This window comes from Bos grunniens, chromosome 20 (assembly GCF_055505025.1).
Source record: "Bos grunniens cultivar Pamir isolate PY7600 chromosome 20, Bosgru_T2T1.0, whole genome shotgun sequence".
NCBI classification, from domain to species: Eukaryota; Metazoa; Chordata; class Mammalia; order Artiodactyla; family Bovidae; genus Bos; species Bos grunniens.
In genome coordinates, this window is record NC_141184.1 from 47,632,553 (window position 1) to 47,658,766 (window position 26,214).

The 26,214-nt window shown below is 45.3% G+C and overlaps 1 protein-coding gene across 1 annotated transcript in view; it reads right to left on the bottom strand.

The window, feature by feature from the left end:
• Positions 1-25,171, bottom strand: part of LOC147350351 (chondroitin sulfate proteoglycan 4-like) — a 74,457-nt gene extending 49,286 nt beyond the window's left edge. Inside the window, exons 1-5 of the mRNA XM_086362585.1 lie at positions 24,943-25,171; positions 13,896-14,059; positions 9,999-13,568; positions 7,915-8,385; positions 3,021-3,197 (exon numbers count right to left, since the gene is read on the bottom strand). Of these exons, the coding sequence (XP_086218711.1) occupies positions 3,021-3,197; positions 7,915-8,385; positions 9,999-13,568; positions 13,896-14,059; positions 24,943-25,021 (4,461 nt within the window). The 5' untranslated portion in view covers positions 25,022-25,171. The remainder of the gene's footprint in view (positions 1-3,020; positions 3,198-7,914; positions 8,386-9,998; positions 13,569-13,895; positions 14,060-24,942) is intronic.
• Positions 25,172-26,214: the final 1,043 nt, after the last annotated feature.

Sequence of the window (26,214 nt, forward strand, 5' to 3'; positions counted from 1 at the left end):
GAACATGTCTAGAAGGTTGGGTGACCAGGGTCCAGCTAGGCTTCCAGAGCAGGCAATACACCCATGCTTAAGGAGTCCTGGCACTATTAATACCAGATGACTGGTAATCAGTGAAATCTAGAAAGCCTCTAATTCACAATCATCACAATTTAAACAACAACAAAAAAAATCATTTTTTGGCAAATAAGCCTAAATACCTTGATATGGAAAGATGTTCATTGATAGAGCACCATGACCACCATTTACAACTGCAGAAACAAATTCTTGACATTTCTTCCATTTTAAAATAATCAAGCAAATCCTACCAAAATGATTTCTACATGTGTACATGACTAGTTAATATGTCTTACAGTCATACCTAGTCACCTCCAGATTTTAGACACACTGACTTTAAAACCAAAACTATTCATATGTTTCCCAGAGAAAAGGTTCCCCCAGTCTAGCCTGGAATGATTCCATCCAACAGAAAATGGAAGCTCAATAGCCCCTTCATCCATCCAAGTGTAGCTTCACCCGGAGAGTGTCAAACAATGTTTACAGTCATAAAAACCACAAGATGTTAGAGCTGGGCGGGACTGTGAGATGATCAAGGAAAACATACACATGCATAAACACTCACACACCCCACCCTGAAACATGCTTATGGTTTTGCTATTGAGGAAGGTGAAGCCCAGAGATGGTTCAGTCGCTAAGTTGTGTCCAACTCTCTGCAACACCATGGACTATAGCACACCAGGCTCCTCTGTCCTTCTCTATTCCCAGAGTTTGCTTAAATTCATGTCCACTGAGTTGGTGATGCTATCTAACCATCTCATTCTCTGCTGACCCCTTCTCCTTTTGCCTTCTATCTTTCCCAGAATCAGGGTCTTTTCCAATGTGTTGGCTCTTCACATCAGGTGGCCAAAGTATTGGAATTTCAGCATCAGTCCTTCCAATGAATATTCAGGGTTGATTTCCTTTAGGATTGACTGGTTTGATCTCCTTGCTGTCCAAGGGACTTTCAAGAGTCTTCTCCAGCACCACACTTTGAAAGCATCAATTCTTTGAAAGCTCAGCTGAGGCCCGGGGAAATGTTGCTTAAATTGGGCAGTTTACAAGCTTTCAACTCTGGTCTCCTAACTTTAATCCAGAACTTTCATGGCAGAAATGAGTTTCTTACTAGATAAATAAAAAATAAGTTCAGAAAGAGCCAGTGTCAAATGACTACACAACTCAAAACTGGGAAGTTGCATCTTTCCTGGCCTGGATCCAGGCTATCAAGGGGGACAGGCAGGAATAAAGGCAATGGCCCCTGCTCCCAGCTATTATTATTATTTTTTTGAGAAAAACACTGGAATCAGGGATGGGGCAAGAGGTTTGGGCAAACCACTTGAGCAAGCAAGGTTCCCAGCAGACTATATTTTCCTAATTTTAAGAGAAGACAAAGTCTAGGGTATACTTTTTTCTCTTCACAATTTAATGTTCTGAACATCTTAAATTGACAAGTACATTTAAATATACTAAAGCTATTATTAAGTTGATAGTGCCTCTTACAATTGATGGTACCTCAGAACTGAATGCCAAGCCCACAGCGGGGTTTCAGTTCCTTCCCATAAGGAAGCCTGAGAGTTCACTACCTAATTCCTTGGTCCTCCTCTCTCCCAGGCAACTCTAGCTCTTCTCTTTCTAGAGCCTCGGTCCCTCCCCTGGATCTTTCTCACCCCGCAGTTCAGCATCACTCAGCAAAGTGTTCAGATCCTCTGCCGAGGCTCCTGAGCACACGGAGGTGTCAATACGCCTGCTTCAGACTTATTCCTGTAAGTCCACTTTAGTAGGAACAAGGGGAAGAAAAGCTCTGGAGATTTTTCTTCACTAATAAGACAGCCCTTGATCACAAAGACACACTGGGAGAGCTTGAGTCAGTCATGGGTAAGAGGGGAAGTGGCAGAGCACAGTGGTGAGACAGTCAGGCTTGGGCATGCTCGGCTTCAAGTCCACACCTTCCCTTGAGACTGCTCAGAGCCTCAGCACTCCCATCTATAACAAGGGTATTAATCACAGCAGTTCCTTTGTAGGGCTGTGAAAATGACACCAGCATGGAAGATGAACAGTACTCTACTCAGTAATAAATGCAAACTTTTACAACTGTGTTTAATAACGATTGACTCCTACAGTTCATCACACTAGCCCACAGCCTACTTCTCAAATCATTTTGCTGAGAGTGGGTCAACAGGTACTAAAATAAGTCTGGAGAGAGGGAGAAAGGAAGCTGAAAACAGAGGGGGAGGCCCACATGGTTGACCGGTTGGAACACATTATCCCCAGGTACCTGGGCAATGACTGGGAAGTTAACTAGAAGATAAAGGAATGGGTTCCAAAGGTCTAAAAACGCCATCATCAATTTTTCACTTAAAATGTAGAGGCTGCATAACGAACAAGCTGTAATAGAATTAAAAGCACTAAAAAAAAAAAAAAAAAAAAAAGCACTAAAAAGCCTATTCCCAGATCCAATTATTGTGAGCAAATAAAAACAAAAACTCCAGCGATTTTTAACAATGCAAAATTTTCTATTTCGATTAGCCCCTGGTGGGTTCCTGGGTATGCCGGCATAATCATCCAGCTGGTGCTGGAGTATCTTATAAATCAAGGTCAAAGGCTTCTTGTTCCTTATTTCTTTGTTGTTCTCTTTGCTTTCTTCCTGTCCCTCTCTGTCACCTGCCAGGACACCACTCTCCAAAGATCCTTTTTCTCTTTGTGTCAACTACCAGCTAGATATTATGGGTATGTTGCACCAAGTTGTAGCTTGGTGGACTAGATCCTTTGTCACTTAGAAAATAACATTTTAGATGACTGGTTTAGAACAGCACAAGCCAAAATCAACATAATGTCCTGGTATGACTAACCTTTATTTAAAACCAGCTGGAATATGTCAACTATACATACATAGTCATATATCTTATTAACATCAGAAATAATACAAAAGAAAATCAAGCAGGTAGCCCTGTATTATTATGATAAATCCAAAAGCATGGAGCACTTACCTGGAGGATTTTATTGGCTGTTATTACTGGAGCCTCATCATTTACTGATTCAACAGTCACAAAAAGAGTTTGGGGCAAACTCTGTTTTCCAAGCTCTGAGCTATTTGCAAAGATGATGAAACTGTCAAGAAGTGCTTCACTACCATCATGCACATAGGAAATCAATTCATTTTCTACCTGTAACCAACAAAAAAATTCACCACACTACTGGATATGTAATTTAAAACTATGACAAAAATGCTCTAAGAGAAATCCTGATATTTTATATCTCTTTAAAACACAGAAGCATGTGTTCATCCCATAAAATGTGATTCTGACAATCAGAGAGCAAATTCTGATGCATGGCATAATTTTGATGAAGCACTGCAGCATCCCAAAAGTAAGTTTAAGGATGAACAGAGTGATTGAGCAACATGGGGTAATAAAGAAAATGCTGGACTGGTTCTCACAAGGCCTGAGTTCAAAGGCTATTTCAAACCCTAAAATGTGTTGTAGGTGACACAGTCTTCCCTTTCTTCCAACAGATCACCCATTAAAATTCAGACTCTGCTTGTGTATTTAGACAGACTAATTTTTGAAGTTGTAGAGAATTCAGAATGTTGGACAATTCAGATTATTGGGCTTGGGCTCTTAGTTTGCACCCACTGGTTGGATTTCTGCTCTTTGGGGACACGTGGACCAGTGCAACTATTGCGTGCATCATGCCTGCTCAGACTCTTTAAGTTTCCCCAAACTGCTCTTTTCTGAGCTAAGTATGCATTATTCTCTTAACTGCTCTTTGTATGTGAGGTTACACCTGCTACCTCCTCCTCCTGCAGAATACAATCATTTTTTGGTGCATCTCTTAACAGCTACTAAAAAGCTCCTGAGGACAAAGTATAATGAAATACATTGTAAATAAATTATTTTATCAAGCCAGATTTCTCTCACTGTAATAACCAAAATGCAAATGTTTACTTTTATCCCTGGTTGATTTCATCTTTCTAATTTTCATTCTGAAATGGTTGTCCAATGAATCAGTTATTCCTCTTGGATTTGTGATAGCCACAGATTTACTCAGAATGCCTTTCATGTCTTTAAGACTCTGATGGAAGTATGGATCAAAACCAGACACCAGGAGAATTTTAAAGCTAGACGGGAACTTGGCTTCAGTGAACCTGTGACCCCAAAATACAACAGCAGAGAACTTCCAAAGCCCAACAGGAGTAGTTGAACTTCCAAAAAGTCTCTGGGGTTGTGTTTATTTTGATAAAATACAGCCAACATTCTTAACAGTTCAACTTTGTCCAGTTCTATGGCGCACTTCCTTTGAGCAAAGACTTTTGATCTCTCAGAGGTGTCTCTGACAAGAGTTGAAAAGTTCACGAACCGTCTCAAGGGAAAGTTGTAGTCACTTGAACACAGGTGCATGAAAGTTTCTTTGGAGTTCCATGGGAAGAGAATTCCAGACCATAGGCCTGACCACATATTCCTGGAACATACTGTTTTAAGCTATTAAAAAAAAAATGTGGAAGATGGCACTGATCAGAAGGCAGGAGAAATTCTAACCTAACATGCTTTAGGAAGATAGCATTTAAATAGACATCACCTTCTCTGTATCCTTCCTGCAGAAATACATCATTTCCTCAATGGAGTGGTACTCTCTCAAATTACCACGTAAAATGCCAGTGTGCACGTGCACGTGCTGTCACCTCAGTCGTGTCCACCTCTTTGCAACCCCTTGGACTGTAACCTGAAGGTTCCTCTGTCCATGGGGATTCTCCAGGCAAGAATACTGCAGTGGGTTGTCATGCTCTCCTCCAGGGGATCTTCCCAATCCAGAGATCAAACTCGCAGCTCTTACATTTCCTGCATTGGCAGGTGGGTTCTTTACCAGCTGAGCCAGCTGGGAAGCCCAAAATGCCAGTTAGTAGGTATTAATCTAAAGGCAAGGAGGGTTTGGTGGGAATGTATCTATTCCTAGTTCTAATGCTAGAAAAATATCTGCTGACTTTCAGGTACTTAATAAACTCGTAGAAAATGTTAAAAGATCAAAAAGCATTTGGTCCCCTGTCACCAGTCATGTTCAGGTAATATTAAGTTCCGCCCTTCACAGCAGGCTTTCCAGGTAGCTCAGTGATAAATAATCCACCTGCCATTGCAGGAGATGTAAGAGACGCGACCCCTGTTTTGACCCCTGGGTTGGGAAGATCCTCTGGAGTAGGAAATGGTAACCCACTCTAGTATTCTTGCCTGGAAAGTTCTGTGGACAGAGGAGCCTGGCGAGCTACAGTCCATGGGGTCACAAAGAGTCGGACATGACTGAGCACACAGAAAAATAACAACGGTTCACATTCTCCCTCCCCCATTGTTCTGAACCTCACTAGGGGTCAAAGATAAAGTCAAAAGCCCTCCCATACTGGACCTCCCTAAATCTCACCTACGGCCCCCCACCCTTGTGTGAAGCTCCACACACTGAGCTCCTCCTGCTCCCCTCACAGAGCTGTTCACTTGCTCTTCCCTCTGCCTGAATGCTCTTCCTCCATATCCACCAAGCTCACTATCCATCACGTCCTCCAGGTGTCTGCTCAAGGCTGCCTCAGGCCCCCAACCACTGTATTTGAAGCTGAGCATCAGCACACACAGACACACAAACACCACTGATGTTCCCAGCACTTCCTATCTCTCTTTCCTGTTCTAGTTTTCTCCATAGCACTAATTTCATTCAATTATTTTATTTATATAAAGTCACTTATTTATTTTATTTATTCTCTCTCTCTGCCTCTTTCTTTCCCCACCAGGAAAAAAGATCCACAAGGGCAGGGCTTGTTGCTGGGTTAATTCACTGCTTTACACTCAGTGCTTATAACCAGCATACCTGACACATAATGGACACTCAAAAATTATTCACTGAATGAATGAAGGGCAGAAATGGCCAAGACCACTCCTTCTCTGTCACTGAAGGTGATAGCCACGAGTTGTTAGGTGTCACCATAAGTTAAAATGACCATGTCGCAAACCCTGGAGACCTCAGAAGGCATAAAAGAAGGGAAAATGTAAAGGTCTTGAGAAATGGAGGATTTCCTGTCACATCAGTAAACAAAGGATGTCACAGTGATGTTCTGGCTCTCCAAATGTGAATTCCTGAGCCTTACGGGCACTCAGGAAGGAGAAGAATACCCACAACCTGGCAGCCATTAGGCTGTAGCCACTCCCCACAGTGAGCTCTGAGCAGCTCAGGATATGAAAGCAGGATACTGGCTCCAGATAGCTGAGGTGTATGTGAAAGGAATGATTCGAGTGAGCCCAGGCTCTTTCAACATCCCATAAATAGAAAAGTGCTAAATTCTTTAGCTTGGTTAATCTGGTTTTACTTCATTAACAATAACCTTTTGATGTTCAGACTACCTGCTCTTTGTCGCAAACGTCTATATAACCTGATTCCTACCCCCACCTCCTTGGAGCAGTTCTCTCAGGGTCACTTGAGATGCTGTCTCCTGGGCTTGAAGTCCCAAAAACTTCCACCAAATAAAACACAACTCTCAACTTTTAGATTGTGACTATTTTTTAAGTCAACAGGGTCACCTGAAGATCAGGAACATATAATCTTGACTGTGACCAAGGCTACGCAGCAACATGGATGCTGTAGGGAACACACACGTGATGCATACGTCAACCAACCACGCTTAAATATACACTTCTCATAATACAAGGCACGGACGGTAAGGAACTGGTTAAGACAGAACCAAAATTTAGTGCTCAGTCTCTCACCCGGAGTACATGGGGTGAAGAGAATTAAAATTCCATTCACATGAGAGCAGGTGGTTATCTTAGGTGGTTTGTCCAGCCTTTGGGAGGGAAGCTATGATTAAGACATGGTTGCACGGAGTCAGTGAAGAATCACCTCCCCTGGGTCCCCAGTTGAGAGGCACCGAACTTTTCCACCCTCAGCACTCTCCACTTCTCCCCATGGCTCTGAATACCACCTGATTGAGTCTAACCCTCTTGACGTGTGCCTCAGGGCTCTCCAAAGTTGGCCCCTAAGCACCCTCCAGCACACTCTGTCCATCTGGGAGCCTCGTGAACTATTCCTTGGCCCCTAGAACACCATTCACTTCAATGCCTTCACGTCATTGCCATATAGTCCCCTTTTGCTCGCATTTCTTTGCTTTCTCTCTCCATCTCTATTATCTCCCAGCTCCTTCTCTCTATCCTAAAAGTCTAGCTTAAACTTTATTCCCTCTGAGAAGCCTTCAATTAGAGTCAAATGTGACCATTCTGCACACCCACAGTATCATTGTTAAAGTGCTACATGAAAGACAAGAAGAGTACAGCTTATATTAAAGTTCATGTGCCTAACTCCCCCACAGCAATTCTTGAAGGCAAAAAAATATGTCTACTTATCATGGAAACCTTACACAGTAACTTGAACAGAGTAAGTTTTTAGTAAATGGATTCAAGTCACTTGATGAGGTGAAATCCTTAGAAGCAAAATGAAGCAGCAATATGCATTCTTAGCTAACTGGACAAAGATATCCAAAGATGCTAGATAACTGCTCATGGTTTCCATCCTGAAGACAGTGTGTTCCTAGGAGCTTATAAAGGAAATAATGGGGATCTGAAAGATACTTTGAAATTTTTTTTTTAAATATGGAAATCATTCTTTTATTCATGGTAAGGAAGCAAACTATCACAGTAATAACACTCTAATAACTCACTGAGGATATTTAAGCAATGACTAGATGACCTCTCTATGGAGGTATCATGGAAGGGCTTCCCCATCTGCTGGGAGGTTGGACCAGATATCTTCTAAGGCCCCATCACTTCCCAAAGTCTGTGAATCCAAGTGATAAATAGCCAATTTTTTTCTTATCCAACATATCCAAATCCAAATATATTAACTGAGAGTTATTACCTGTTTCCTGGTAAATTTCATCAGCTTTACTCTTGGAAAATGAGAATTTTCAACATAACCATGTTTCGGTGGTTTGAGTAGAACAAATTCACAGTCAAGTCCCTCAAAATGCTTGCTTGGAATTCTGAAATAGTCTTCTGGAAGTGCCTTGGAGCCACCTTCCTGGACTGTGAAATTTTGTACTGCCAGAGGAATACGTTTAGGGACAATATCCACCAGGATTTCAAGTCTGCTCACAGCTTGGAAGCCACTCATAACATCCAGTATAAAACGGTCCTGTTGTTGGTCAGGCATTGTCTGTACATAATGGATGTAACCATCATCAACATCCTGCTGCGTAAACATCAAAGGGAACTTCTCCTCTGTACCCACGCTACCCTCCTCCGGTAAAGACCTTCGAAGGTATCCATGCACTGGCGGAGTTCTAACAATGAACACTGCCTCTGAAGGAACAGGGTGTTCGTGCACAGCCTTGAGTGCACATTAACAACACAGAAACACAAAAAGAAAAACATTAATCTATGGAAGAGTCAAGACCCTTGATGAACCAAATTTTTTTCTATTAATGTTCACAAATGGCTCAAGTTATAATCCAGGTTAAGACACAGTTTAAGCCTGGGTCTGTTCTGGTAACCATGCTAATATTTCGAATTTCAGTCCTGATCACAAAGACAAAGCAACATTTGAACAGTTACTAATGTATTATCAAGACATTGTCCACAGTGGCAAGAAACCTAGGACTCAGAAAATAGAGCTGAAAGAAATAAAATGGTATCTAGACAAGGTAGTAGAAGAAGTAGCAGTTAAAGCACTAAAATTGCAAGACTTTAAAGGAAAGTCTATTTTTAAACTAGCTCAGCATTTTAAATATACATTTAATTTACTGATTCAGCAAAATTCATCTCAAAACTTTCTGACAGATTTATAGTCCATGAACTATGTACACCCCCTTGTGGTGAAACTTAAATTCTCTAAGATCCTGAAAAATAATTGAGAAAAAAGGTGGTGGGCTCCATATTCTCTTGGTCAAAACTCATTATTCAGTAAATTGCTCTGATTTGAATTCATTTCTGCTGCTGCCACTGTTCAGTCGCTCAGTCGTGTCCGACTCTTAGCAACCCCATGGACTGTAACCATCAGGCTCCTCTGTCCACGGGATTCTCCAGGCAAAAATATTGGAGTGGGTTGCCATGCCCTCCTTCAGGGGATCTTCCCGACCCAGGGATCGAACCCAGGTCTCCTATACTTCAGGCAGATTCTTTACCACTCACCCACCAGAAAAGTCCAAATTCATTTCTACTTGATGTTATTGGCTGTATTTAGCAAGCAGGAAAACTCATTTGCAGTCCTGAGGGTAGATTCAGAGTAGCTTGCCTTTGTGGCCAATTGTCATAAATCAGTTTACATACCCTGCACAGATTACTCATTCTCCCCTAACTCTGATCAGCAGGGCTGTGCTGCTAGAGGCTCTCAAGTCAGAGTCTCAGGAAACCAGGCGGCTTCTGGTGTGAAGTCTTACCCTTGGCATTCCCCGGGTCTGGGCCAACTTATCCATCAATTTCAAGAAACTACATAAGGCCACATTCAGAGCTAAAGAAATAAACTGTGTAATATAGTATCCTCATCTGTTTTAGGAATCCTTTTTATGTCAGTTAAATTACACTTTTATGCCCTGCTTCACCACATTACAAATGTAACTCAGATCAAATCAAATATTGGCAGTGTTGCCATGAAAAATGAAAAAAGTAATGACCTCTTCATTGACTATAATATATACATTCCCTCCTCCTCAGGTTATTCTACATTATAAACATATATGCATACTCATGTGATCATGTGCACACAGCTTTAAAATGAAGGGATTTTAGGATTCGTTATATTCCATTTCCAATAGAACAATTAGCAGTATCAAAATCATGGAACCGTCTGGCTTTTCTTCTCAATGGCATCTGCATTTTTAAAAAGTCATTCCAAATACCAGGAGAGAAATCATCATAAAAATAGCTCTCAGAAGCAAACAAAGAGATCATTTGTCCCTGTGGTTCCAGAGGGGGAGAATGCTAGGAGCTAGGACCACCACCTACCTGAAGCCTTCCTCTGCTCAGTTTTACCGGTTTTCCTTCTTCAACCACAAGAGTCTTGCTGTGCAGAATTCGCGTGTGATGTTGGTGGCTTTCTGAGTCCACCTGCACGTAGACTCCCACATATAAATGTGTATCTTTAACTCGCACCGTTAGGTTGAACATATCGAAGCTGCCACTACCGTCATGCCTGTAAATCACACGCCCTTGCTTCAAGTCATGCATGGAAAATGAGCCAGGCGCTGAGCTGCTGACCAGCACCCTGCCGTGCTTTGGGAGCTGCACAATACGGAATTCGACCTCGTGGTCTGTTCTGACATCTTGGTTTGTGGTGACACTGAGGTTGGCTGTCGTCAGGCTGCTGTCTTTGCCTCTCTGTACGAGCAGCCCCGTGTTGTTGACTACACGGATGTAGGGGTCTGACACGCTGACCTCAAGCAGGGATGATGTGTAGTGGACACCATCCGTCACGAACAACACAAAGCGGGCTGAGTCTGCACCCCGGTGCCTGAAGAGCACGCGTCCTTCCCGCAGGTCCTCTTGCCTGAACTGGTAGAGTTTCTGAGTTGGGTCACTGGCTTGCACCAAGTCCCCGTTTGGGATGCCCCGCCGGATGTAGAGCAACTGCCCATCGTCAAAATCTGAGTCAGGGTCATGGTAGCAGATATCTGAGAGGGTCAACAAGCGCTGGCCGTTCCGCACAACCTGAAAGACCTTATCCACCATGCGCACTGGTTTCTCATCATTCTTTAACTCCACAGAAACGGTGACTTTGATTTCCATAGACAGATGCTCCATGTCAAGATCCCTGAACGCTCCCTCTTGGACTGGTCCTGCGGTGGAGGCCACAAGGAAGAATTCATCACTCTGGGTCTCAGAGTCATCGTGCTCATATATCAGCCGCTCACCCAGGATGTCTTGATCCACGAAGGCAGTAATGTTGTCCTGATTTCCAGGAGAATCTGAAGAGCGAATCAGTTTCAGCTTCCCGTGTTGCGGACTCTTGGTGACTGTATATTGGAAAGTCCGATTGTCCAAGGTTTGAGCAAATAATTCTGACTCTGTGATTAATTTCCCTTCTCCTTCTTTTACAAGCAATCCTCTGTTTGTTACAATAATGTGCCTCCTCTCTGCTTTAAAGTTGATTCTGAAAGTATAACCTTTTGATTCTGTGTGTTTTGCAACCATCAAGAACCTGAAACTATCTTGTGAATGTTCCCTGGGCCTCTCCTGTGGTTCATAACTTATCTTACCATCTGTAATATTTTGTTGGCTGAAGACTGAGTTTGTCTGTAGAACTTCTGTGCCAAGTAGCAATTTTCCTTTCTTAGGTGGGATCAGTAACTTAAAATGCAGTTCCCGCTCAGCTACTTCCACTCCCTCTGTCACGGCCTGTAAGTGATCAGAATTCAATACGTGCCTCTTTATTTTACTGATCTCAAGGGCAACATTTTTCAGAAGGGTAAACTTTAGCCACTGTATCGTAATAGGAAACACCAGCTCTTCGCTGCTTTTTCCTTCTATGTCAACTTTAAATTTAAAGTGATCCATAACATTTTCTAGTTGCAAATCTTTGAATGTAGTACAGTACCGGATCTGACTCCGATCAACAGAACGCTGAGAAAAGGTACTGATTTGTTTCCACTCGCCACCTGGCCCTTGCTGCTGAATTTGGCCAAAGCGAGGCAGATAAGTGATAACATAACGGGTGTCCACCTCAGGGCGTTCACCATTAACCTCCACCGACAAGTTGCTCTGAGTAATCAGAACCGAACCACCCTGCTGTACGACCACACCGGTCCGATTGGCCACTGCCAAGTCCCAAGGAATAGCCATGACCCGCAACACCACCGTACTGCTAACCAGCTCTCCATCATTTGCTCTCAGAAGGATCCGGGAGTTTGGATGGCCCCTGTGCACGCAGAAAATGTTGCCATCTCTTAAATCCCCATATGAGAAACCATTAATGGCTCTCCCGGGATCATTGATGTTTTCTAAAAACCCAGCATCTGAATTGAAGTTGCCAAGCACTGAGACACTAAGACTCAAGGAATCTGTGTCTGGGTCTGAAACATGTATGATATTTGGAGTCAGTCGTTTCTTAGAATTCTCAAACACGAGAAGCAAGTTTCCTTCAGGGAGCTTAAGGTTTGGGGGATCATTTACTGGAATGACAACAATGTTAAACACATAAGAAACATGTCCTTGCAGATACAGTGGCACTTCCCTCTTGCTGTTGGAAGAGACTGAAAATGTGAAATAATCCCTAGGTTCTTCTGAACCGTCATGGACATACCAAATGTTCCCTTGCTCCAAATCCAACAGAGTGAAAACTTTCTCCGGTCCTTGCTCGGGGGAAACATCTAATCGAAGGAACCCATAAACAGGCATCTCCTTTATTTTAAAGAGTATCTGAGACTGATGGATACCCAAATCCTTCAGCTCCATATCCACCTTCATATGCCTTTGTTCCAGTAAGGCTTGCCCACCTTCTTGGACCTCCAAGTTATTCAGGACCAAGAAATAGCTACGCACATCTTGAAGACTAGGCTTGCCCGCCTCAGAGTCAGCAGTGGAAAGGGGAACTTCTGCCAGCAGCAGTTTCTCCATGGTTGTTGCAGAAGGGTTTTCATTATCACTGCCCTTCATTTTACACCCAGCAGATATATCTTTGGAAACAAAGGCATCCTTTAATGCTCTCTTTTCTGAGTTGGCTTCCAAGCCTCTCAAGCACCCTTTAAAAGAGATTCCTCCAGCAGATTTCCCAGGCACAGAGGCAAGTCCTAACCTCTTAACTTCTTCTCCCTTGTGTCTATCAAGACCTCCCACGAAGAGGGGGCCTGCAGATACAAACAGTTTGCTCTGCAAAGGCAGGTTTGTCCTTACTCTTTGTTCATCCACCATCAGGCCCAGGTATCTTTCAGTGAATCTGAGTTGAATATTGTGCCACTGGTTGTCACTAACCAAGCTAAAAGAAGAGAGCTGAGTATCACTCCTATCCCTTCCTACATGAGCCTTCAAAAAACCTTCAACTATTTCCAAAGCGACAAAATCTCCTTCCCTACCTGACTGAAATAAAAGCAAGGCTTGTTGAGTTCCAGTCTGCAAAGCAAATTCCAACAGCCCATCCCGTTGGACCTTCCACTCTGGGAAGGTGACATAGGATCTGGAGCTAAAGAAATTGATGGCTTCATCCTCCCCTGCAAAAAATTCATCACTGCATCCTAGTGACACCTCATAAACTTTCTTAAAACCAGGGTAAGATCTAAGAGAGGAAAGGATCTCCCTCTGGTTAAACACCACATCCTCCATACAGCCACGGAAATTGGGGAGCTGTCCATCGAGATATGAGACTTCAAGTCCACCATGGCCCGCTATGTAGATTCCATGCTGAAAGTGCAAATTGTGCATCCCACCAGTGATCCGGCCAGTCATCTCATAATGTTTGTCAATAACCAGAGAGACATGATCCTTAACACAGTACAGTTCCACTAAATGCCAAGCCAAGTCATCCACACGAAGTCTTTGCTCAGAAAGACGCACTAGTTCACCTGTCCCCAAATTCACTCTCACCTGAAAGACAAACAATCATAATTAAGCAATCTCATCTCATAGTGTTTTATTCAGAAAATATGGCCATTCACAAAGATAAAGAAAGAGAAACCTAGACATGGAAAGCCCTTCCCACACTTACGGACTACATACTGAAATTAAAATATTTTGAGTTGGAATATTTACGACATGCTTGTAAAATTGGAGAAGATCTCAACCCTTACATGTGGCATCTGATTTTATTCTAGTGAAATAACAATAATCAAGTGTTTTGTTCTCTTTCTCTCACTGTTCTTCCCTCCAGTAATTGAATTATTGTACATTTTTAAAGATTAATAAAAATCTTACCTGTAAGTTTCCTGATAGAATTTCTATTATACAGTAGTCATTTTCCCCAGCTGCAAGAAAAAGTAATCCCTGTGGTTTGCTGGTTTGAAATTTTAATTGAAGAGATAGCTCAGAGGAAACTTCTATGATATTGAGCCCCACATAGCTTTCACCATAAAAAGATGCTGTAGGAAAAAAAGAAGTCAGTAAACTTATTACACAATGACTGTTACACTTATATAGCCATCTCCCTGCAGGAGAGACCCTGCTGAAGACAGCTGCCGTACCCAAGGCCACACCTGCTTCCTGGGGTAGCCCACAGATCTATCGTGAGGGTATAAACGCTGTGTTCTCTTATTCCAACTCAGGACACTTCTGATAGATCAGTCCCTCTTCAGAACTCTCAAGAGGGCAGAGCCTTCTACTGAAACTGAATTGCAAATCTGCTTCTCTATCTACCCAATTCTGCTTCTTTCCCTTCTAAAGGGGTTAATCCCAAGTCACTGATGGTGAACTGGTGTTATAGTGAAAGGGAACACACTAGCCAGCTCTGAAATATCAACCTATGAGAAATATAGGGCAAGCAGTAGCAATGAGACGGAGAAGGCGATGGCACCCCACTCCAGTACTCTTGCCTGGAAAATCCCATGGACGGAGGAGCCTGGTAGGCTGCAGTCCATGGGGTCGCTACAAGTCGGACACGACTGAGCAACTTCACTTTCACTTTGCTCTTTCATGCATTGGAGAAGGAAATGGCAACCCACTCCAGTGTTCTTGCCTGGAGAATCCCAGGGACGGGGGAGCCTGGTGGGCTGCCTTCTATGGGGTCACACAGAGTCAGACACGAGTGAAGAGACTTAGCAGACTTAGCAGTAGCAATGAGAACAATGGAGTTGGATGTCTATTGATAAGTTTGAATGAAGCTTTGGAAAAAATAAGGAAAAACTAGGAGAGATTAGCTGACAATTACAAGGCAGGTGTGAAGGCCAAAGGGCTTCCCTTGTAGCATATAAAGTCTTTCTCATCTCCTACAGCAGGTGGGCAGGGGAAGTTGAGACTCTCACCCAGAAAATGCCATTGTCAGCTTCAAACAAAGTTCAAGTTCCAATCATATCAGGCTGCCTCTGACAAGTCCAAGGCTTTGTTTGGGAAAGAATGGAAACTTGACTTATGGGATGCGGACATCTGGATTGATGCTGAAATACTCTGTGTCCCTAGATCCCTCTCAACACTCTGATCCTGAAGAAAAGACCCATTCCCCAATTAAAGTGATCCTCCCTTTGCTGAAAGAGGATGCAGAGACCTCTCCCCACAAATAACATGTAACCCCTGAAGACACACCCCCATCTCTCATCCTGACCACTAGACCCAAAACAAAGCCTAAGTCACAACATAACTCTAGTATGGAGACATGACTAGACCCTACAGGAGCTGCAGGACCTATCCAGAAGGTAGTGCCAGCAGCCAGGAAACACACATGGGACCAAGGATACCTAATCAAGGGGGCAGGAATATAAAGTTAAATAGGCAGAGTTTATAAGAGTTTTGGGGGCACATCCCCAGGGATGCAGGATGTAACCTGCTGGCACAGACGGCTGTAAATGATGTGGACTCACAGCTAAGGTAGATCCTAGAAGCACAGAAAGTGCGATGACCCAGCCTGAGACGCACATGACAGAAATGCCATGACGGATGGATGGTGGAAGCAGAGATTCAAGGGACGGAAGTGGTACATCCAGAACTGAGCATGGACAGGACCAGAAGTCCTGAGCAAGCTGCACGACATGGTGGCCTGGAACTTCATGTCATCACCTTTCTTGCATCAGCACCTTTTCCTCAGCTTGTGAGTCTGGTTGCCCAAGAAGGGAGAAACCCCTTACTGCCAGCTGATGGAAGGACCAAACACCAAAGCCTGGTTCATGGCTGAGTCAGCATCATCATGGGCATGCAGACCGGAAATGGATCCCCACTGCACTACAGCTGCTCTTAGGTGTGGCCATGAAACCACCAGTGTGGGAAAATTCTCCCCAAGGTAAAACTATGGGCAGTACATCTAATCATTTGGTTTATATGGAGCCAGAACGGCTTGAGGTTGGAATAAAGACTGATAGGTAGCAGCAAACAGCCTGGCCAGGTGGGCTTCCTAGGTAACCCAGCCTGCTTCTCCTCTTTGCTCCTACAACACTGTGCATTTGTTTATCCTAGCGTTTGCCTGGATAGATATTCATCTATCTCCTGCACCAGTCCATGAGTTTCCTATGATGAGGGACTACATCTCTTTTGCCTTCTTCTCTCCAATACCTAGCACAGTACCTGGCACCCAGGTGGTATAACAGAATTTTGGTACCCCATTTAGATCTCTTTTAACAGGTTGGTACATCCATCCCCCAGCTGATGAACTCTGTTATCCAGAAATTTAAGTAAAATCATACCCTCTGTCCTGGAGGGCAACCTCTAGCCAGTGACTGACTGAAAGAGGTGTTTTGCTCTTCATATTCCAGAGCTGAGATGAGACCACATCTTTGCTTGGTTTCTTTTCCTGCCCTCTCTGCTTCCATCACTTCCTTAAAGTTCTCTCCTGGTAGCACCCACTCAATTCTTCATTCCCACAAGAATCCTCTCCTAAGCCTCTCTCTCTAGGGAATCCAATCCAAGCTAGGTAGGTATCAGGCAATCATTTATTGAACCAAACTGAACTTAAACAATAAACCTTCATTTTATAGTTGAGTCAAGTCAGGCCTAAAGAAGCTTATGGACTTAGGTAAAGTCAAAGTTAATTTGAAGCAGAGCTAAGACAAAACCTAAGCACAACCAACCACCAAGCCAGCATTTTTTGTTTGTTTTTTTTCACCAAGGTACAAAGTTGATACAGAGATGAACAGAATCTCTTTCAGACTTTCTCAGATATGCGGAAGCATCTTTTTTCCTCATTAAAAACAGCCATTAATAATTAAATTCAATAAAACTAGAATATAGGGACATAGTCATAAAGTTGAAAGAAGCAATTACAAATCCACAAGCTTATCCTTCTGGCTCTCCCGTTACTGAAACCCCCCACTCCAATTTTCGACAGACTTAGAGGGTGTATTGTTAAGTTTTCAAAACCAGGAAATGTTTTCTAAATCATAAAATCTACTGCTGAGAATGACTAAGTAACCGTAATAAACAACATCCCTATATTTTCCCATGTTTCACCTCTGGCACTGAATCAATCCCAGTCTCAGCTGGTGGCTAGAAATTTCCATTGCCTCAAGGGAAAAACAAGGAAGCAGGTTTCAAACTTCTGGCCTGACAGCCTGAAGCCACATACTTCCAAGTCAACCCTAACTTTTGTGGTCCCTAGTAAGTGCCTCAAAATCAGAATAAAAAGCAAGTAAAGCACAAGTAAAACTGGTTTTACTTGTGAGAAAAGTAAAGGCAATCTCTACCTGCAGTGAAGGGAAAGGTGTGTGTGGGTATTTTACAGGAGGGTAGCGAATCAAGTTGAACCAACAAGTCAGAGCATCTTCCTGATTTTGTGTCCTTAAATAAATGGTGAAATGTTTTGAATAGAAAGTAAAGTTTCGCTGTGAGGTAAAATACTTTGTGTGGAAGGTTTCTGTAATTTCTCCCAGGTAGGTGACTATATGATTCATTTTACCTACTTTAGAATTGGTTTCCATTCCTTCTTTCAAACTATATCTTCCTGGATTTTTGTTTGATTTTGGTTTTACGTTCAAGTTTTTTGGCGTTTCCTGTGCGCCAGGTACTATGAGGGGTTGGTTGGAGAATTAATAAGACAAAGGAACTCCCAATCTATCACAGGAGAAAACTGTTTAGAAAAAAGAGGGTATCCAAGTGATAGTAGAAAGTACTAGAACAGAAGCTTGGCTTGAGCCCAGTGGGATATGAGGGAAGGAGCAATCCATTAAGGTCTCTCCCTGGCAGATGTAAATATCCCATCCCATGTGCATATTCTGTCCACACAGACCGTTTGGTCCTGGGAATTCAATGGCGATTGAGAAAGACTGTATATCAAGCAATTTACAGTTGCCTGATTATTAAGCAGGAAATTCAGACCACAACAGAAGCACTGGGGCTTGTCAAGGAGGGTAGATGGAGGAAAGGTGTTTCAGGCAAGGCACTGGCTTCTAGGAAGAGCTGGTGAGGGGTGGAGGAAAGGAAGAGGAAAGATGAAAAGTGGGGAGAGAGAGAAGAGAGGAGACTGCAAGGAACCAGAAGCCCAGTGTGGCTGAGCCAGTATAAGGAGTGGGCAGCCAGGATAGAAGCTGCAGAGGCACAAGGGGTTAGGGGGCAAATACCACTGCATCCATTTGAGGCCTTCCCTGAACTTTCAGTTCAAAGTCCATGTGCACAGCCCCCCCCCCACACACACACACACATACACGCACACACACATGCATGCTTATAAAAGGAGACACCCAGTCCCAGTACCTGACTACTCCCTTCAAGACTCCTACTTGAATCTCTGATTATCTTCTCTATTTGTTTTCTGGGTTATTATTCGGTCCCAACACCACACCACTCCAAACAGAAGGTAAGACTCTGAGGCCAGGAGACTTTGTTGATCTTGATCACAGCTCCACCGTGTACACAGCAGCGCAGGGCACATTAGGCACTCTGTAAATGATGGCTTAGAAGCCAAGCTGAAGAGTTTAGACTATCCGAAGAGGGCCATAAAGGAGTTACATAGGGACACGACATAACCAGCTGCAATTTAGAAGAGGACTCTGGCTGAAATGCAGAGAATGGACTCAAGGGGCCGGTAGGGTTGGGGGAAGCAAACAGAGGGGAGAGGTAGGCAAGTTAAAGAGATATTTAAAAAGTAGGACTGTCAGGAGAGGAAAAGGGAGAGGCCAAGGGGGGCAATCCAGATTTCTGGTTGAGTAGCCAGTTATTAAGTGAGGGAACCTGAGACAGGAGCTTTAGTTTTCCTTTGTTTTGTTGTGTATATATGACGGGAAATTCTCAATAAACGTTTAGGGAGCAAATAACTGACTGATCACCTGGATCCTGACTTACAGGGGTGGGTGACTTACAAGCCATAATAAGAAGGTTGAACCTTATTCTGCAGATAGTAAGGAAGCATTATGGTTTTCAGTTGGAAAAAGACATATCAGTTCTGTGTTTTAGAAAGATCAGTCTGGTGACTATGCAAGGGCAAAACAAGAATAGGACGGAAATTAACCAGGAAAGTATTTTAAAGAAAGATTTCAGAACTGTTTGCTTTCACTGAAATTAGAATTGTCTTTTCATAATACAGTATTTTTGGTAACTTTATATCATAACTTTTTATGTACTGTGTTTCTTCTAAAATGTTCTATGGATGATACGGCATAAGTGTAAAAACTTATTTTTTAAATTAAAATAAAAAAACCACCAAAGCAAACTTCTCTGCTAGAATATTTGCATTATACAGATTCCTAAGATGAAGTCCTAAGAGAAGGGCTGAAGTTATAAAACAGCTCTTATTCATGCTGTATCATTCGAGTGGAATAACTTCACTTGGAAAGGAAAGCCACATTTTACCCCACAAATGCATCCGTAAGAGCCTTGACAGTGTTTCACCATGGTATTGACGGCCCATACTTTATCAAACTGATGTCGAGTATTTATTCAAGAGATCACTAACTTTATGCACTAGCTCCCCAGGTGGCGCTAGTGATAAAGAACCCGCCTGCCAATGCAGGAGATGCAAGAGATGCTGATTCGATCAGTCAGGAAGATCCCCTAGAGGAGGGCATGGCAACCCACTTCAGTATTCTTGCCTGAAGAATCCCATGGACAGAGGAGTCTGGCAGACTACAGTCCATAGAGTCACACAGAGTCTAATACGACTGAAGCAATTTAGCTCACATGCGCACAACTTAATCCACAGCACTCTAAGAAAGAAGAAAGCTTACAAATGTGAAAAAAATTAGCACAAATATCTAACATGCCCTAGAAGGCCCAACCTCCTTTATTCACTGAAAGCAAATCCCAATAGGGAAAGTTCCAACAGTCTCTCCCACAAGGGTCAGGTCCACTAACATTTAAGTTAAGAAAGAAAATCAATGAGTGAATAGATATTTGCTCCACGGCTGCAGGCAGGGCAGCTGACCGGGTGTTCACTAGGCTGGGAGGGTGGGACAGGTCCCTGGCTCCATATCTGTATAACAAATGTGTTGCTGACACAGTTGGGAGGGTGGCGGAGAAGCAAGTAGTAGGCCCAAGGCCACTGTGAGGATGGAAATCTTAGGTTTCCAGGAAGAGCTGGAGCAATCCACAGTCCTGGAATCCTGGCTATTGCAGAACATGTCGCACCAGCCTCTCAACTTTCATTCATTCCCCAAACATCGGTCCCCATGCCCACTGTTCAGGTTGCAAGAGAAAACCAGCACTTGCCCTGCCCATACCCCCTCTCAATGGGGCGTTCTCTAGGCCTGCTAAAAATGGTCATAGATTGTGTCCCCCACAACTGCAGGGGGAGCTAATCCTGTAGATGTTGTAGATTCCTACAGAAACCCCTAGAACTGAGGTAGTGGTCATCCTGGGCCCCAGCCACCTCGGGCTGAGCTGACAGCTCCCTCCTTAGTGACCGCAGAGCTTATGTCCTATCCTGAGTGACACTGAAGACATTTCTGTGTCTGCTCCCCCGCTGTCTAGGAGCTCTCTAGGCCCAGCCACAGGCTCTACAGTGAGTGCTGGAGCCAGGCTCGCTCTGCTCATGGACAGAACCTTCTCTAAAGCTCCCAGCTCCCTTGCTCTCTGATGGCACGTGCCTTCTCCTGACAATCAGAATCAAATGGCCCTCGGAACTCTGCTCAATGATATATGGCAGGCTGTATGGGAGGGGAGTTTGGGGGAGAATGGATACATACATATATATGGCTGAGTTCTTTTACTGTCCATCTGAAACTATCACAACACTGTTAATCAGCTATACTCTAACATAAAGGGCTTCCCAGGTGAGGCTAGTGGTAAGAACCTGCCTGCCAATGCAGGAGACATAAGAGACATGGGTTTGATCCCTGGGTGGGAAGATCTCCTGGAGGAGGGCATGGCAACTCACTCCAGTATTCTTGCCTGGAGAATCCCATGAACAGAGGAGCCTGGAGGGCTAGTCCATGGGGTCACAGAGCTGGACATGACTGAAATAACTTAGCACTCATGCATACTCTACTATAAAAAGTTTAAAAACAAACAGAATTAAATAGCCCTTTATATGATCTCTTACTAGTTCAGACACTCCCTCTGTAAACTTCCTATTGCTGCTGTTAGGGCTTCCCTGGTGGCTCAGCTGGTAAAGACTCTGCCTGCAATTCGGGAGACCTGGGTTTGATCCCTGGGTTGGGAAGATCCCCTGGAGAAGGAAAAGGCTACCCACTCCAGTATTCTGGCCTGGAGAATTCCATGGACTGTTTAGTCCATGGGGTCACAAAGAGTCAGACACAACTGAACTGCTAACAAACTGCCACTAATTTAATGGCTTAAAATGACACACATTGATTGTCTTAAAGAGTTCTGGAGTTCACTGAGCTAATTCAAAGTGTTTGAATGCCTGCATTCTTTCTGGAAGCTCTGGGGGAGACTCTGTCTCATTGCCTTTTCCAACTTCTAGAGACCATCACATGTCTTGGCTTGTGGCCCCAACCAGATATCATACCACTCTGACCTCTGCTTCCATCACACCATCGCCTTCTTTGATTTTGACCCTCCTGCCCTCCTCTTATGGCACCCCTATGATCACCTTTAGGGCCCGTTGAGATAATTCAGGATAATCTCTCCACCCTCAAAATCCCTAATTTGATAACATCTGCAAAATCCCTCTCACTATGTAAAATAATATAATCCATGTTGAATGAATTAAGATGTGACTACCTCAGCAGGAGTATCTGTAGTATCCCCAATCTGCTTACCAGACAAAGGTGACTTCCTACTGTGATGAGACTCCATGAGGACATAACACCCTGTGTCATATAAACACTGAGAGCAGCATTTATCTAAGCCTTTGTCAGCCATAAATTGACACTTGCCATCTACCTCTACAAGGACTAAATCAGTTGCTACTGCAGCTGCTGATTTTCAACAAAACACCCTCTGCAAGGAGTTCAGGGTAGAGAGTAGAATTGAGGCATTCTGTGCTCTGAGAAAAAGGTCCTCAGATAGTTAGATATTTTCAGGAGACGATTTTATAAGCCCATTTCTTGAGTCTCCTCACATCTAGAAAAGCACTAAAATGCTTCTTGGTGACGACTGCTCCTTGTGACTAGCAAAAATCTTCTGTAGAAAATAGGTGCTTGAATACATGCACTCCACCTTCACCAAAATCACGTATATACTGACCTTCCCCACTACCTCTTTGGAGCAGTTTCTCAGAGCTATCTGAAATGCCGTCTCCCTGCTGTCTCCTCATTTTGCCCCAAATATAAAACTTAACTTGCAACTCTCATGTTGTGTGTTTTTCAGTTGGCATCTTCAATTAGATTCTTCAAAACAACAGCCTGAATCACCCAAGGAAGAAAGATAAACTCACATTACACATCTGGCTAAGCAAGAATATATTCTTCAAAGTGCCTGAAAGCAGCTTTTGGTGAGACCTCAGTATCCGATATTCGTCACACAATTACAGTAGAGGGTGAAGAACAGTATATATGTTAAATTATATGCTATGGAATTCTTCACTCAATGTATGCTCAGTCACTCAGTCGTGTCCAGCTGTTTGTGACCCCGTGGACTGTAGCCTGCCAGGCTCCTCTGTCCATGGAATTTTCCGGGCAAGAAAACTGGGGTGGGTTCCCATTTCCTTCTCCAGGGCTTCATTCTATCTCCTCTATCCATATTCTGTACCTCTCAATGGATATCTAACCTATTGGGTCTTTCTCATGCCCAAGCTAATGGCACAGATGAAGAGACAGGAGAGTCATTACTAGGACAGAAGGGAAATGAGCATTTATCCAGTAGTTTCCAGGCTGCCATGTCTTGCCTGTGTGGAGGTCTTGCCTGCGTGCATGATCAGTCACTTCAGTCATGTCCAACTCTTTCTGACCCTATGGGCCGTAGCCCACCAAGCTCCTCAGTCTGTTAGGGGAAGCACACTGAAACCGCCCACCCTGGCCAGGCACCATAGTAACTGTTCGCATGAGTTGTTTTAGGACAGGAGGTCCTGGTAAGGAACACAGAACTAATAAGCCACCACCAATGGGGAGAGTTCAGGAAAGGTCAAAAGGAGACACCACATGTCCGATCACCTCCCAGAATCCTCCTCTCTGGCATCCATCTTGGCTGAACAAGGCATGCACCACCAGGAAGGACTCTGAGTCAGATGATTGGCTAAAGACAACCTGAAAATTAATTCCATCACCATAAAACCCGAGACTGCGAGCCACAGAACAGTCTTGCTGACTGGCAGAGCAGTTCTCCTGGGTTCCTTTGCCCTACTGCTCTCCACCCGGATGTCCTTTCCCAATAAAATCTCTTGCTTTGTCAGCACATGTGTCTCCTCAGACAATTCATTTCCGAGTGTTAGACAAGAGCCCACTTTCCGGCCCTGGAAGGAGTCCCCCTTCCTGCAACAGGTCCATGGGATTCTCCAGGCAAGAATACTGGAGTGAGTTGCCCTGCCTTCCTCCAGGTGATCTTTCCAACCCAGGGATTAAAACCCTGCCCCCACCCCTGTGTCTCCTGCATTACAAATGGATTCTTTGTAAAGAATTCTGAAGAAGCATTTATCATCCCAGTTTTACAAAAGCAACATCAAGACCAAGACAAGTAATTTTCCCCAAGTCACTCTGAGAATAGGTGATGACACCCAGATTAAAGCTCAAATCCACCTAATTCCAAAGCCATAGGCTTCTCATCACCCCACAGGGACCACTCAGATCCCTGGCCGTGACCATCACCACCTCACCTATCCCACAACACCATTCACTGCCCACTCAGATCCCCCTGGCCTGCAGCCAGCACCTTCCCTCTCAACCATACACCAAAGCCATAGCCACAGTGGCCTCACACTTGGACTCCTGTACCCTCCGGTTGCTCCCTGACCACCAGGCAGGAAGAGGCCGGGAAGCAGTCAGAAAAAAGAATCCGGAAGAAGGAAGATGAAGAGGAAGGAGCTCGCAAGTGCCCCAAACAGCAGAATTGACTGCGCAGTGTCAGAGGAACTTTGAAGCAGGTCCGCACAGGGGTGAGAGCCAGGCGTGCGCCAGTACAGGGCCGGGTGCTGTACATCACTCCAGAGCTCCTTGCGAAATCGCCTAAAGTGAAGTAAAGAACCATTCCGAACTTAATCCGAAGACCACAAAGACTGGCAAGGCCTTTGACTGAGAATGCGTTCTCAAGTCTCGAAGAATGTCTTTTGTTATAAACTGAATTAAATTTCAAGGAGCTAGAGAGGGCGGGAAGGCCCCAGTGGAAGGCCCCAGTGTCCAGCTCAATGATGTCAAAAGTCACTGTGCTTTTACTAGTCATCTTTGACTTCTGAAAGCCGCCAAGGAAATGTAAAGCACCTCCAGCGAACGGGGTCCAGAAAATGTCTGCGGACGTGTGCGGGAACTTAGGGAACGAGAGGGCAGCCACCCACAAAAGAAACTCGGCGAGCAGTTCAAGGCCTCTTGAGGGTCACGAGCAGTCAAGGAAGGGCCTGGGTAGGGGAGGGCTGGAAAGCCTGAGAAGACAGGACAGCAGGAAGCCTTCCGTCTACTCCTCCGAGTGCCGCCGAGAGTCCGGCCCCAAAGCCCAGACCCGAGGCGCAGGGCCCGCCCCCGGAGCTCGCGAACTCGCCGGGACCGGAGGGGCCGGGCCGCGCGGGGCGGGAAGTCGGAAGTTTTCTGCGGAGACGACGCAGCCACTGCGCAGGGCCGAGCGGTCTCCTCCCGGGGCTGCCCGGCTCCCAAGGCCCCGCCTGAGAGTCCAAGTCGCGCTCGCTGCGGGACTGGCCGGGCCGCGGGGTCTCCCGGGGCCCTCGGATCACAGGGGGCTCCAGCCCGCACCCTCCGCCCCGCTCCCCACCGCCTCTAGCGGGCTCCGCGCGCGGCCGGCCGGGGAAGGGACGGGGAGGGGAAGTGGGGAAGTTGGGGGCGCCTACCTCCAAGCGCCCTGCGAGCCCCGCAGAGCCCCAGGAAGGCGGCGAGCAGGACGAGGCGGCGGGCCCCGAGGCGCCCCATCCCGCTGCAACACCCCGGTGGCGTCTGAGCTACCTGCTTCGGCCCCTCCCCGCCCCCGGCCGGGACCCGGAGCGGGACCGGGGGGCGCCGCCCCCAACCAGCGCGGGGGCTGGGCCGGGGCGGGGAGAGCCGCAGGCAGCCCGCAGCTGTTGCGCCCCATCACGCTCCGCCTGGCGCCGGGGTGCACGGTGCAGACACGCGGCGGGGCCAGAGCGCCCCGGCAGACTCGGTACGGAGAGAGCACGAGTCGCCCGCCCTGCGCGGCGAGTTCTGCGCTGGAGTTGACTGTGCGTGCGGGCGCTGATGAGAAATGGAGAATGGAGGGGGAAGCATTCCTGGTGGAGGTAGGACCTTACCGAACACGACTTTAAGGTGCCAGAGTGAGCGCCAGCTTATTGCTGAATCCCCAGTGCTGACCTGGTGCATAGACACCGGCAGATGAATAAGAATTAAACACAAACTGAGCGTGTTACTTCCTTCTGGAAATGGAGATTGGACCAAATCTCTAAGGCCCTTCCAGCTTTACCATTCTCACTTTCGAATTCTAAACAAATGGAAATGCTATCCACGAGGAATGTGAGTGTTAGCACAGAGAAGGGTCCCGCCCCAGGCTGACTGTGTCCTAGGAAGAGCTGGAGGTGTAGCTGTGCCTGGGGTTGCAAGGCCAGGCTGAGCCAGGCATGCAGACTTTCTCCTGGCAGGCTCAGGTAACCACAGAAATGTAAATGCACAAGCAGTGCAGAGCAAGATTGCCCAGGGACCCCGAGACTGTCACCAGTGTCCCCAGGGAGCCTCTACTCAAATGCCATCCCTGGTTAAGGACAGAAGCTTGGTTCCTTAAGAGACCTGAGGGCAAATCACGGTTCAGATATTATTAGGTGACCTTGGTCCGTGACTTTGAACAAATGTCTTAATTGTCTCAACTTCTGTCTCCACTCCTGTTCAGTTCAGCTCAGTCGCTCAGTCGTGTCCGACTCTTTGCGACCCCATGAATCGCAGCACGCTAGGCCTCCCTATCCATCACCATCTCCCGGAGTTCACTCAAACTCACGTCCATCCAGTCGGTGATGCCATCCAGCCACCTCATCCTCTGTCGTCCCCTTTTCCTCCTGCCCCCAATCCCTCCCAGCATCAGAGTCTTTGGTAATGATGCCGATCCCATAGGTGGGTTGTGTGGTTATTCCAGCCCCTGA